The sequence below is a fragment of the Cystoisospora suis genome (genome assembly GCF_002600585.1).
Source record: "Cystoisospora suis strain Wien I chromosome Unknown contig_3231, whole genome shotgun sequence".
Taxonomy (NCBI): Eukaryota; Apicomplexa; class Conoidasida; order Eucoccidiorida; family Sarcocystidae; genus Cystoisospora; species Cystoisospora suis.
The window spans coordinates 2,235-16,726 of record NW_027156026.1 but is presented as its reverse complement, the minus strand read 5'-3'; the positions used below and the strand labels follow the sequence as shown (position 1 = coordinate 16,726).

Sequence of the window (14,492 nt, the reverse complement as noted above, 5' to 3'; positions counted from 1 at the left end):
CCGCTGCTCTTGCGGTGGTCTGCACGTGCAGACCGGGACAACGTGTCCTTCCCGCAGCTGCCCCGGTTTCTCGGGCAGGTGAACACGATAGGCTTCGGCGACCGCGGAGAGTCCGCAACAGGCGAACAGGCGCCGGCAAAGAAACCGTAGCAGTTTTGTGGACGAGTTGCGTATACAAGCTCCTCGGAGTTTCAGAGGGAACTGCCCGGTGGGAAAAGTAGCGTTCTGGGGCCGGCACGCAGCGGCTGCTGCAGGACCGGCGGCCGGCAACTCAGGGCTCAGGGCGACAAGGAGATACCCGGGGTGATGGTTTCCCAGTTGTTTTCTCAGCGATCTCTCCTGTATAGTATTGAGGTCTCCACCGCTGTCTGTCTAGTGTATGTTCTCTTCTTCAGGGCGCACCTGTTCGCCTGCCGGGGGAGCCCCATCTCTCCGATAGCTGGTTCTGTCGCCCGTCGATTGCTTCCACGTTGTCTGCGACCCTTGCTCTTGCGGCCCTGACCACTCTTGGCATAACTTCGTTCACATGCGGTCCATAGCCTAAGTGAGCGTGTATTTTCACTCACACGGTCATAGAGCTAGCGAAGTATGACTACACTTTGTACCGGTCTCTTTGCCGTGATATCGTCCTTTGCTGCCGTCTTCTTCCGTTAGCAGCATGGGGGGCTCTGGGGCGAGCCCCAGGAGAATCTGCGTCGGTGTGCTTTTTGTCGTCTCCTTTTTGTTTTCTCCCCAAAATCGCGTTTCTCAGCAGCGGAGTCACTTCTATCCTTTTCCCCTACAGCTCACCTCAACTGACAACGGCGACCATTTCTCGGTCTGGCTCCGGTCTCAACTAGAGACACTCATGGGACAGTCTCCGCCGTTCATCGGAGCCGAGCCGTCGTGGGCACACCTCTTGCAAGCAGCGGCGTCTCCCCTTGACTCCCCTGCCAAGCACGATGCAGGCGAGGCGAAGAAGAAAAAACGACGGTCGGAGCGTGACGTCGAAGGCAACGGAGGCTTCGATCCGGAAGCGGCGCCTCTGCTGAACGGATATCAGGAGCTGAGCGGCAGTGACGGCGAGGCACTCACGACTACTGCACCCAGTGCTTCCAAGCTGCCCGCAGGCAGCGTGAGCCGTCAGGGAGGCAACATTGAAGAGAGAAGCTTCGGCGTAAGGGGAGCCCCGCCCGGAACAGAGAGGGCGCCTAGTCGCTCGAGAGCTCCAGAACCACAGTTGGGGGGCAGAGAGGCTTTGCAGGAGCCAGGCGCAAGAGAAGGAACACACCCTGGCGGCAGCAGCTCAGACCAAGGAATGGAAAGCAGTCCTGTGAGTAGTGCCCGAGCTGAAACCACAGCAGGGACAGCTCCTTTACTGAGCAAAAGCGAGGCAGCCCAAAGGGAGGAGGTACAGGGAGCAGAGTGGTTGAATGCTACGGACCTACGAGAGAATAGAAGGCGCAGTGCCAGAGGCTCGAACATGGAGGGTAGCGGGGCCTATGCCGTCTGGGCAGATCAAGATGAGGATGTCCATAAGATCAAGCGAAGGAGAAAGAAAAAGAAACGGTCGGGTCATGAAGGCCACGCAAAGCACGGGGACTTCCATGGCGACAACGGGCCTGCGGAAGCTGTCGAAAGAGCCACTGTGCTGGCTGTTCATAACGGTGTCATCCAGGAGCCGACGAAAGAAAATTCAGAAATAGGCGAGATAGGCTGCCTGAAAGTCAGCAATACACCTAGGAAGGAGCTTCACATCACAACGGCTGGATCACGGAGAGGGGCTCATCGGGTTGCATCGCGGCGGCCCGAGAAGCTGCCTGGAGGTCCAACGAGAAAAAGTATGTCCCACCAGTCACACGATAGAAACGGAGGCGGCCAGCCCTGTTCGCTGCGCTCCCAGCGGAATTATCTGAACCACAACGTGCACACTATATCGGATCAGCGGCCGCATCCACTTCGGCAACCGAACAGCTCGAAGGCGATCGCTTCGAAGACTTCGTTGGACAAGGCAGTGGATCCAGAGGTTCAGCAAACCCTGCCGGAGCGCTTCAGCGCTCTTAACGATGAAACGGCACAGCCACTTCCCGGATTCGATTCTGGCATCGAGATGCAAGCTCTCCGTGATCTCATGACGCAGCAGGCTCGCTCCAAGGACCAAGTCACGAAGAAGGTCCGGGATGTGCTTAGGGAGGCATCTGACTGGGCGTCTGAACAACTCTCTCACATGCACGAGTTGCAAGCAATGCTTGACGATGAACACTACCGTTGGCAACTCGCCCGCCTCCGAGCAGCGGAGGAAATTTCCGACTGGAGGACCATGAGCGCCGACTACCGCAGGAGGCTCAAAAACGAGCTGAAATGGCGACAGAGTGGAGGTGCGCCTTTCATCATGGATCGACAACATAGTCTTCGTCATTCCTACGAGATCCCTCCGGGGCGCCGCTGGCCGCGCCGGCAGCGTCTACGTAGAGATCCGGAGTCTTATCAGCTGTTGTCACAATCAAGTGAGGATTCGTCCTCCGAAGAAGAAACGGAGGATGGTGACTTCTTCACCCGGCTGAGACGGCTTAAGACGCCGGGGGACGAGTCAGAGAGGGAAAAATCAGGCACGTTGCTTCAGAGATTAGTATCCGGCGCAAAGGAGAAAAGAAGAGCTCGTGATCACCGGAGGAGAGAGAGGCGCGACCGATTCGCCTTGCAAAAGCTAATCAGCCAGACCATAACGGCACTTGACAATGAAGCAATTTCCGAACCCGTAAAACACAGAACAGATGGCACACCCGACCGAACAACGACCGGCGGGCTGCCAGCTAGGAAGCCCGGAGGAGAGCCCTCAAACGAGGAAGGCGAGAGCGAAGAGCTTTCAGCCGAATCGGAGGGGACGATATCAAAAAGGAACGATGAGCCTCGCGCACACGCGTTCAACGTGCACCTGCCCAGCCTCAGCTCATGGACGTAGGCGGCAGGAAGATTGTTGCTTACGCCCCGGGCCACGCGCGCTGTTCGGGATCAAGAACAGATGGCTCATGTGGCATATTGACGATGGAGCGTACGACCAATACTCAGACTGCTGTCTTAAGCGAGTGCAGAGACTGAGATGGGACATGTCGGCTCCTTCACTCAATATATGCGATCGAGACGAAACAGAGTCTGTCGTGAAGTTTTGTTAAGTGTCCGTTCCGACAGGAGGAAAGAAATGAAAGCCAGTGCATAGGACAGCGTGCACGGTGCGGTTTATGTCAAGGCTTCTTCCTTGGAATCCAGGTGGCAGTAGCGATTCGGTGACGGTTCAGTGTTTTTTCCTACTGTGTCCAGCTGCTCAACGCGTGTGCCAAGTCAGCCGCTCTTCCCAAGCAATACCCCGTCCAAGTTTTACAACACGTGGGACGCATGGTCTGGGGGCGGTCTGGCTATTCAGGGGCTTTTCCTTTGATTAGGTGCGTGTTTACAGGAGACCTAGAAATCGTCACAGTCTTGCGCTCCTTCATGCGAGGGACCGAAGCTACAGTGCGTCGTGCAGAACACGCAGTCTTTCAAGATACGGAAGCACGCCCTCCGCCGATGATGGCGTACCCTTTGTATCAATACGTCCTTTTAGGAATCTGTGCCGGATCCTGACCAGTGGAAAATGTGGTTGTCGCCTTACCAGGCACTGAGTGTAGCTGCTCACCTGCGTCTGCAACTGGCGGTAGTAGGTGCTGAGGAAGACGGGACAGTGCGTGCGGCTGGAAATGGACCCGAGCGCTTCTCAGATTTCCCACTCGCACCGGCACTCACAGACGGCCTTGTGACCACCCGGCTTGAGAAGGCTGGGCCGGAAAAGCTTACCGGAGGCGGCTCCAGCTGATGACGGGCGTCGCAACCTTCCTGTGACAGTAGTCAGCTGTTGCATACAGTGCGGTTGGTACGTAAGACTTTTACTCGAGTGCCCTCACAGGTTCGTCCAGGACCGCTCCCCTGCCGTCGCAGCGAGAGCGTTTACGTGTCTGCGAGATGGAGCCCTGCCCTTCTCAAGGTAACAATGTCTACTACAGCACTCCACTTCGCAACGCACAACAGGGGCCCTGCCGTGCTATACCCGCCGTTACCGAAAAATAAAGAGGGAGTTTGGTCTTCTCGTGGGCGCGGAGCTGTTTTTATCGGTAGGCAGTAAGGCCGATTAAGGCGGGTGTCACACTGCGAGAAAGCGCCGAAGTGTTTGCCTAGACTACGCCAACATGCAGGACTGTAGGTGAGGCACGGTTCACAGTTGGCCGGAGGGAGCTGGAGGACAGCGAAGCCGGAGAGACAAAAGTTCAGCAAAGCTTACTGCGGAAGTAGAGAGGGATACAGAAAGGGTAGAATATTCGATGTCTTGTTAAGGGTGAACGCTAGGATGCGGGACTGGTGAGAGTATCTCGGAGAAAGACAAATACTACAAACTGGAACTGGCGGGGAACAACTGAGCTCCGAATAACAAACACGAGGTGCGAATAAGAGGCGACCCCACAGACTGGAAAAGGCAGTGACTGGAAACAACCCGAAGGAAACTGATCTTGGGTAACTCATAGTAGAAACAGTTTCTTCTGGGGGGTGATAGAGGAAAAGAAACTGCCTAAACCAAATTTACTAGGAGAACAAATGATTTCGGCTTCCAGAGGTGAATGCTCAGGATTGTTAGGTACTGATCGTGCGAGCCTTTCATCAGGTCGTACGGAGAAGCTTGTTGTGAGGACTCAAACCAATACATCCGAAGCCTTTTACATAAGAGGCAGCAAAAGGAAGAAGTCGGCGCGTCCTTTCAGTATGAGACTAGGTGGAACTGCTAAACTGCGAACCGGGCCACAGAGACTAGAGGTGCAAAATACGCAAGAGGGACGCACTACACAACAGAAGCCTCGAACACTTGACAAGTCGCCAAACGAGTGAAATCTCGAATTGCTTGGCTTCTTCTGCCGGGGTTTCCCTGGTGCATTGAATTCGAAGTCGGATTCGGCAACTCGGAAGTCCAAGGAATTACGCTCAGAGTTCGTGCTGCCCTTGATTCCCAGCAGGACCCTCGTCTGCTGCTACAGGATATCCACTGCCGGCCACCGGCTGAAGATTAAAGCACTTGGATTGCCTCTTTATCTGCTACCGCGTTAGCGGTGACCGTTCTTTTTCATCAGCATCCCGTAGATAGATTGCGTTTGTAAGCTGTGTATGCTCGGAGGCCAGACCTCCCCACACGAGTTCTTTCTGTTTTGCCGCGTAGGTGCCACTCGGTCTGTAGAGCAGATTAGTCGAAGAGCTCAGGAACTCCCCCCTTCAGGGAAGTCATGCAGCAGCTACGATGATAGCCTGCTTTCTTGTATTCTTGACGATCTTCGGGATCCTTTCAGAGATTATAGAGATGAAAAGGCACCTATTTCGACCCCATATAAAAAAAAACCGATTCGGAGTGTGCCCAGGCTTGTAGGAGAAAAAAGAGAGCGAAATCATTTCACCCCTCTCAAAGTCGAGACAGAAATGGAAGGAGACTTGTATTGAAAAAAAAACTGGACGCAGGTATCAAAGAAAACCGGGGGATGGCGGCATGTGGTAGGAGAGGCCGCTGAAACTCACCGACAAAGTAGAGTTCCTGGACCTTCCAAAGAGCAAGTAGCCGTTAGCCTAAACAGGGGAGGTAAGAAAGGAGGTGACCGCCACAGCCAATCTGGAGAAAAGAATAGGGGGAATCAAGAGATTTCAGGTTGCGGCCAGGTGTCGGACTATGCTTCACTTTGGGCGCGGCGAGTAACGCCGGTTCTGCATTCGCGGCCTTGCGGGCTGCCACTTCTGGGGGCGCGGCGGGACCTTCTCGCAGACGGGCACAGGCAGCAGGGAACGATGAAAGTAGGTCTGAGTTAAAGAAGCGTGCCCGACCCACCGAAGTGAAGCGATCCACAAGCAACAACACGCGTGTCGGACCACAGAACAGCGTGAGTTCACATTAGCATCGCACCGGAACGCCAAGCAGAGAGACAACGGCTTGAGAAAATGTGTCCCGTGTGTCGGACGACTTCGTGGCTCGAGGCCCCGACGAGCCGAGACAAAGCCCTGCCGCAACCCCACCTTCTTTGCCCGTCCGAGCTGCAAGCGCAGCGCTTCAGAAAGGCGGATGGCCCCATCACACGGTGGCATGCCACTACGCTTCTCCGGCTTCTCGTTGCTCGGAGAGAGACGCCGAGGGGTCTGCCGTGAGCCGGTGCACCGCTTGCACCGTGGGGAACGAGAGCTACTCGGGCCTGCGCGGTTCTCCCAACGCACTTCCTCACAGTCATTTGGGGGCAGGCAAGTCATGCAACTCGCTCTTCAAGCAGAACGACACCACATAGCTGCGGCGGTCCGACAGAGCGCGGTCCCGTGGACTTAGCACGAAGTCCGGAGCCATACGGATCATGTGACACGGCGGCCTGGAGCAGAAGGCAATCCCGGACTGTGGCGGGTGTCCAAGAGGCCCTCCTGCGAAAGCGAACTCACATCCGGCCGAAACGCACGCTATCGTCGCTATCTGACCTCATCGCGGGTGGCGGCCACCTCGGCCACGAAAAGCCACCCCGAACAAGGAGATCCGGGGGAATCTCGGCGACGAACGCTGCCTGTCCCACACGAGTAAGAGACCATACAATTGAAATTCCATCTACAGTTCAACGTCGGTACGTGCTTCCTCCAAGCGCTACTAATAAGCCAGGCCGACGAAGTGATCTGTCCCCTCGGGCACAGATGGAAGGGCACGCCCATAGAACACCCAACACACACAGGCGCATACCCCTATCAATGAACCGGTCGGTTCCTGCAATCTTTGAACCCTTTTGGGATACAGTAACGATGCTACACCCTCGAGAACGGCCGTAGCTCTCACGAGGAAGACTCCGTGCACTGGCCGGAGAAAGACTACACAGGACAGTGGCTCCACGTCTCGGTGCCTGTGTTCCCACAGCTAAACGACTGATCAGGGTACACCGCTGAACAAGTTCCACGCTTGCCTCAACCCACCTTCGAACAGATGCTAAAGGAATTCCGGTGGCGCACGGACCAAGAGCGTAACCAGCGACGCTCTACGTGGCCGGAAGGGGAAGCATGAGCGATACCAATACCTGGAAACTCCGAAGAACTATGACACCGACTCCCAGCGTCTTCCGGCTACACTACGTGTTTAAGCGCGGCCGTACTTGCTTGGAAACCTAGGTGGTGCGCGTACGGCATACCAAAGGCACAAATTCGGCTCAACGTGTCTCACAGGGACTCCTGGCAGTCGCTCGCAGGGACCGACAATCTTCTTGATACAAAATCGGTGTCCCTAACGGCAAAGTGCTTGACTAGGACAGAGGCGCTATGGTTGCCTGAACACGTACTGTACGGACGAGGTAGGCGGTCAAGTTTAAGACTTCCGAAGAGTACTGCAGCTCCTTGTTGGCCCGGAAAATGACGCTGCGGTCAGGAGAAAAAACACGCCAGACAACCCGCGCGTTACCTGCGTTGAGCAGCACAGGAAAGGTTCCCAGGACCATGCTGCAACACACTTGGCTAGACGTTCTCTACGTCACCACAGAAAGCACAGCAGTTTACGGACAGGGGCGTGAGACCTGCCACACTTGCTCGTCTTCTTGCGCCTTGCTCTGCGTAGGGTTCGTCTACCAAGGTCGAAGAGAGCCTAACTCAGGCTGCCTACGAAAGCGAAGTGAGACGGATTGTAGCTACAATGACAACTTACGAGTGCTAGCCGTGGAGACGGGAACACTAACACTTCGAAAAGCGTCTCTTGGGCGTAACAGCCCGCAAACCTCACTACAACGGGCGTCATGCTCCTAGCTTCGGGAGAAGGCAGTGCCACAATTGTTACAAACGCTGGAGTACAGTACGCGAGCACGGATGAAACTGTCGTCCGGCAACACACGAAGCAGGGGGTCCATGGTCATGCTCATGTACACGCATTAGACAAAAAGGACAACCTTATCCGTCATGCGTAGTGGTTCAACAAGCACTCCCACGACGAAAGGCCCGACTCAGGATATCAGCTTTCAGCGACATCAGCTGGTCTCCATAGACTGCACGCACTACGGACAGCACGAAACGCGAGTGCACGGTCACGCAAATGGGTTCAGCAGTCAGGAGTGTCCACGTGTTTCTGCTGAATGCAAGCCAAGCGGTACAACAACAAAAGCACAGCGACGAAGAGGTCAGCGGAAACGAAGCAATACAGACGCAGCCTGTTCCCAAAACAAAAGAGAACAGGCCGGCATACTTACAACCAAATTCTGTGAGCCGCCTCGCCGGCGAAGTTCTGCCCGTCAAAGGCTTCATCAAGCGACAGGCAAAAACCCAGAGCTGTATTTTGCATTTCCCGGACATACGCTGAAATTCGCATCTCGCTGACCTGCGGAAAGAAGCAGATGAGCTCCCAAACTGAGACCGCTGTCTTGCTGGGCTGTGTCGGCAAAGTAACGTCTAATCGCCCTCCTCTCAAGGTGTCTCCCGCCCGTTCCTGCACTCCCAGCATATTCCCTCATCAGCACGAGCACCGAGGAAACCCCCGGAATCCTCAAGCTACCCTTACAGAGTCCGAATCCAAGAGAACGGAGCCCAGATGAATAGCCGGCATCGCTAGGTAGTTCTCACTTCAGCAGTCAGGCCGTACTTCAGCACAACACTCTGACGACCGGGACTCTGGAGCCCCGTGAGATGACTGCCAAGAACGGTTGGCTTACAGCTCATTATGCGTAGACTGCATTCCTCAGTCGAAAGTGCCCGAGACGAGAGGCCAGCGCACGGCGGCAATGCTGCTCCACCCCAGTACTGTGAGCTCCAAACTTACCTTTTCCTCGGACAAAACAGCCTTGAAAAACTCTTCGAGCGCTTCCCACAGAGAAGCTCTAGTCATCTCATCACCCTGGAAAAAAAAAAGGCCAATCTACGAAGACTGCGTACTCGATAGTCCATCTCGCTGGTAGGGGTGACCCGAAGCGCCACTGAAACGCCGCACCAGCCAATGGAAGCATCCAGCGAGAAAACAACGGTGTCCAAAACCTCCGGGATCCCTTCACTTGCAAACTGCTTGAACCAAAGTAATCCCCTCTATTTGGGATGTGTACGGGGTCTCCTCGGCACTCGCCCTGAAATCTGGCCTAGGTGAGTTCAAAAACGCGGTTGAGACCCAACTCAAAGGATGCCTAGCTGTGCGCTGGCTGGCTATTTACACGCACTAGCAAACCTTTGTCCCCGCTTGAGAGAGAGCGCTGGATGGCCCGTGACACTGGGTGCGGCTGTCGCAGCGTGGGGAAGGGGGGGCTCGCACCCGTGCACAACAACATATGGTTGAGAATGGTGTACGAATGTGTACACGAAGGCGTCCACAGACGTACTCGTTCCGACTCACAATAGCAACAAGACGGCGATGTACAAGCCAGACATGGAGAAGCAAAAAGTAGATGTGGCCGCAGAAGTCATCCTCAGCAATTCCAAATTCTGTAAGCAGCACCACCGAAAGCTAACGAAGGGATGCTCCGTGAGACTCTCGCCGACTACTGCCGGAGCGCGGATGGTACAGCGCCTCCGAACACTCCAAGTGCTCGTACTTTACCACACGAGCATACGCATGGGTTAAGACACCAAGCCCAGCTTTCAGGCCCCCCAGAAGTCTTGCGGAGAAGGCGGATATCGTAGCTGGATGCAGTTCTTCCTGCTGCTCATAGTCGCAATAACATCGGCTGTGTGTACGCGAGCTCGAACACTGAGGGTTGACCCTCGGCCTCCTGCTCCTGCCGAAGAGAGTAGAAGCAACCGACCACGCAGCTTCGCAGACCCTGTTAGACTGACACTCGATGAGGCACTTATCGGGACATGAATTTGGTTATTCAGCTAACAAGGTATGGATAAAGCCCAACAGGGTTATCGCATTCGCGCTGAATCGCGTAAGTCTTCCCCCCCATCGTTCGTCCCCCCCCCCAAGCTCGCACCTGTCTACACTCCTGACCGCCTCCTGTGTAGAGAAAGCAGCACTCTCGCCTGCCACTCAACTCAGTCCCGCTGCTTTAGTGACTTGAGTGAGCATCGCATGGTGACCAGAGCTTGCTTGCCAGTGCAGTCTTGTCGCGCACAAACGCCACCTACGTTCTCGCAGCAGACCGTGAGCAGTGTACAGATGCATCATGCCGCTGAGTAGTCGTCGGCCCCGCTGCCTTAGAGTATCTCCATAAAAAAAGCAACTGTGGGCGCACCGCAGACACGCATTCATCATAAGCTCCTGGTTTCCACAGCCCTCAATCACGAACGGACACATCCGCAGTCACACCACACAGAGACAGAGGAAGTCGCACGGGCATAGCGCAGAGAAAATGCTGCTCGCCTGGGGGCGCACTCAACAACCTACCAGTAGAGAGGAGAAGAACACAGCTAATCATCAACTGCAAAACATAGCACAGTCAAGATTCTGTCTGAAAAAGCTTTTCCCACATAGACCCTGGCTCGCGGCCAGCAAGCGGAGGCCCTCGTGAGAACGGTAAAACTGTCTCAGTAATTTCTGGAAAAGTTTACACTCTGTTTACCATCGAGTAAGATTCAATTCCGCTTCTGCGAAACTGAAGACTTAGCCGAGGTGGTTCAGTACAAAGAAGCCTCAAAGAATGTTCTGGAGCTGAGCAAAAAGAGGCCGACTGAAACACTGCAGGCCTGCGCTCGCCTTTCTTTCTTCGATACTTCCCACAACGGAGAAGACCGAAGCGGTTGTCTAAAGACAGTGTTACTCGTCTATCCACCCCATCTCACTGCCGCCAACGTGCAACACGCAACTAGTGAAGAGGCAATTACAGAGACTTTCTTGGCATCTCTGCGGTTGCAAGACTTCTGACACCGGCCGCCTCCGAAAGAACTGGGCAGATTCCTGTAGTACCCACTCCGCTAGTGCTTGTGCCTTGCGCCTCCAACCAGAAGCGGGCATGTCCGCCTGTGAGTGTAAGCAAGACGCCAGCTCCTCTGACAGAGGTGGTCGTGTCAGCGGACTCTGCATAATCTGAGTAAAGACCAAAATCATATGCCATGCACACTCGTCCTCATGTCCGGCGGTGCCCAACTGATCGGTGCACTAGGCCATCAAAGAGTCGGCGCAGCGATCGCATCCATTTCACAACATCAGAAACGCCGGCGTCGTCGTTAGACCGGAGATTCGCACGTCGTGCGCCTTCGTGGCTGAAAGGCAAGGATGCCGGATTGAATGACAGTCCTCCACAAAGGTGCTCACAACAGGTGTCGGCCCGAACTTGCTCTCCAGGTAGGATTTCCAGGTTCGAGGCTGGTTGCTGTTGAAAGCGAAACCGACCAGCGCAAACCTAACCTACACGCGAGACCGCAGTCTCACAGGAAACCTGGGCCGCACTCGATAATGCCCATCGCCACCACTGCCTATGTTCGCCGGCACAAACTGTGAAAACGAAGGAGGAGAAACTCCCCACGAACGCCCCGGAAGCCCGTACATTGCCCGGTCACGATGTTGTTTACAGCGTGGTAACGCCGAGATTCGCACGAACCCAACCCTACTGCCAAGCACGACTGACTCTTGAAAGGAACATCAAAGTAAGAATGCAACTGGCCCTTACCATCGGCTGACTACAGGCTTTCTGCAGTTAACGTCCTGCCTCTGTCTCTGATAATGCACGCCCTGATCCTCCTCCATTTCACAAAGGACAGGTGTTGTCACTTCCTCCAGACGTGGGACGCGTGTCCAACTGCTCACCGCTTCGTGTATTTTGCCGAGACGCTCTTCTGCTTCAGGGGAGAGCCGGAAATCTATGAGTCGGCGGTTTGTCTGTAGTGTTGTTAAGGACATACTAGAGAGGGGAAAATCAGCGGAGTCACACGACCAGTCACCGGTGTCAACACGCCTGCATGGGATAGCTTGGCCCAGCCAAAAGCCGCTTTTCTTTTCACATAAGGAATGCTCAGAACACCGGTCAAATCCTCGTTCGCATAAGCTGTCTCGAGCCTCTGTTTCTAACATCTAGTGGACAATTATTGCCAAAGCAGTACCCTCGCTGCGCCTGCTCCACTCAACAGATGCAGATATACGTGGCAAAAAAGCCCCTGCGTAGGCTCAGCTGCGGTACGCCAAAGCATCGCTACCCCTGTGTGACCCAAGCACACACACAGGATTACAAGCGATGCTTCGGCGTACCGCGGCTGCGAGTGTTTCTGCGTCGTGTACTCCCTCGGAAAACAGACGAACCTCAACGTGCAACAACAGGCCACCCAGAGTCAGCCACACAAAACAACAGTCGCGAAAGAACTGACTAGACGAACCACACAGAGAAGAACCGCTTACAGTCCTCCACAACAAGCGCCTCTCTTCCTCGTCTTCTTCACCTTGTACTTCCACCCGCCGCCGCGGTCTCCCATCATTTTCTAGCGAGAAAAAATTTGCCTTCTCCGACGTAGCAGGGGACACGTGCTGCTTTCCGACTCGCGATGCCCCAGAAGCAGCGTCCGTTGCAAAAAACAGCGTAGAAAAAAGTTGCTTACCCAAGAACGTAGCAGCTTGCAACTGGCGAAAGAGAGCGGGAGAACTGGCACCGGGAAGGTAGGTAGGGGACTCTAAAAAAGAAGACACGCTACGACAAGTACACATCGGATAAATTTCGCCCAAAGAAGAGGGAGAGGACAGGAAGCGAAGCGAACGAGGTGACGGCCGATGAGGAGGACAGGTAGGAGGGCAACCAGTCACTGATTTCATTGACGAGGGACTGGAGGTCGGAAGGCGATCCCGAAACTGCTGCGACACGAGGGCCACCGGATGCTCCCGTAGAGGGAGAAAGGCAAGGACAGCACAAGAAGAAAGAAGAGAAGAAGAGAGCAAATCAAGCCGGGGAACCAGGGGGCAAAAAAAAGGAAAACGGATTTTTCTCTGGATGTCCCAGAGAAGCCTAGCCGCGGACCTGCTTGATGTCCGAGTTCGAAAGTGGGCCTTACGACACCCCTGACACCGAGCAGAGCAGGCTGATGAAGCCCGCATTTGGCTTTGCTGGAAACAGCAGTTACCCTGCCGCTCCTGCCTCACACTCCAAGCAGAAAGCAGGCAATGCCGTGTCAACTTCTTCACGAGTAAGAGGCTACAAACAAAACACTTTTCATCCTTAAAAACGGATGTCGAAGCGACGAGACGAAGCTCGCCGTGTTCTTCCGGAAGCGAAAGGCTCCTCCGTACTCCGCGGAGGCGCTTTGGGTCTCGTTCCTCTAAACCATGCGTTCGCTTCAAAGCAGCGATAGTTGGTCCGTCTGCTTCCCCAGCTACCCGTTCACTAAGCTGGCTGCCTAAATGAGCACCATAGGCAACGCCTTCACGCCCGCGGCTCCTGCCGGCCGTGGCAAAAAGTCTACGAACTAGCCGCAAGCCAGCCTCCATGTTTGCCTCTGTGAAAAAGACACAACAGTGCCAGTGTCAACACGCTCAGTCGACGTGCCACCGAGTATGTAGTATATCAGTTGACCTTTACTGCAAAGATCCATGTATCGCCGCGGCCCTCGATGACGCAAGTAGCCGTGTTTTGTTTCGTCCAAAGAACCGAGAGAAAACGAAGTATCAGGTGAAGGCCAGAGGTATCCGCGAGGCCTGTGGTGTACGAGGGGGGCGACATCCTTCAACGTTTTTGTGGAAGAGAAACCTAGGATCGTCTTGAACTTCACGAGTATTCATGAGAAAGGGGTCGTACAGACGACTGCGCCAAGTATACATTCAGTCCTCGTGATTTGCTGTCGAAGCGTCGAGGGAGAGACCTCCTTCTCTAGTTGACGAGGTAGTGATTTCTGGGAGCCGGGTCTTGCTGCCGAAGAAGTACCTAACTTTCCCTCCTTCACTCGGTGACGGCTTCAAAAACGGCTGCCTAAGAACCCGTAACCCCGCGGCCTGCAAACCTGCTCTTTCGGGCGGAGCCTTTGTCAACGGAGGCACGCAGTCCGTGCAAAGAAGAAAAGAAGTTATCGGGACTAGTGAAAACAGCTGAAAAAGCAGTAGAGAAGTCCTCACCGCTCGCGAAACCTGGTCGCTTCCGCCCCGTTCGGGACGCAAACGGACGTCAGAATGCCTTTCACACCGTCACGAGCAACAATGAAGGAACATGACACAGGATGAGACCAAGCGGATTGATGAAAAAGAAGAGAAATTTCGTTTTTCTTCTGTGGAGGAAGCAAACCCACAACAGAGGGACGCATGCATGCACGAATACAGAAATGCACAGAGTTCCGTACCGGCGTCCTGGTCTTCTTTCTGCTAGCGTTTGGGCAGAATGGGCGTTGTACACGAAGAACACGTTCCCAGCCTACGCGCGATCAGGTCCCAGGACTCAGAAGACGTCTCTTCCTGTAGTGATCTGCCACTGCCAAGAGACCACGCTTGTTGCGTCGAGAAGCGGGGTGAGACAATCCCATTTTTCACACGGTCAGAATTCACTCGCAATTGTTCGATCACATGCTAAAACACAACTCTGTCCGTACTTGAAGTAGGCGTGGGCTCCGCCACGCCCAGC

At 54.8% G+C, this 14,492-nt stretch overlaps 2 protein-coding genes across 2 annotated transcripts; one reads left to right on the top strand and one right to left on the bottom strand.

Moving 5' to 3' along the window:
* The first annotated feature begins 16 nt into the window (after positions 1-16).
* Positions 17-3,404, top strand: CSUI_006392 (uncharacterized protein). Its single transcript, XM_068066552.1, has one exon. It carries the CDS (start codon positions 659-661, stop codon positions 2,939-2,941), a length of 2,283 nt encoding a protein of 760 aa, XP_067921473.1. The 5' UTR covers positions 17-658; the 3' UTR covers positions 2,942-3,404.
* An 809-nt stretch (positions 3,405-4,213) lies between these two features.
* Positions 4,214-14,492, bottom strand: CSUI_006391 (ubiquinol-cytochrome c family chaperone). The gene is made up of 8 exons (XM_068066551.1): positions 12,296-14,492; positions 11,711-11,782; positions 10,875-10,990; positions 10,093-10,187; positions 9,359-9,447; positions 8,798-8,872; positions 8,232-8,359; positions 4,214-7,413 (listed from the first exon to the last, which is right to left on the bottom strand). The coding sequence occupies exons 1-8, from the start codon at positions 13,370-13,372 to the stop codon at positions 7,302-7,304; spliced, it is 1,764 nt and encodes a 587-aa protein (XP_067921472.1). The 5' UTR covers positions 13,373-14,492; the 3' UTR covers positions 4,214-7,301.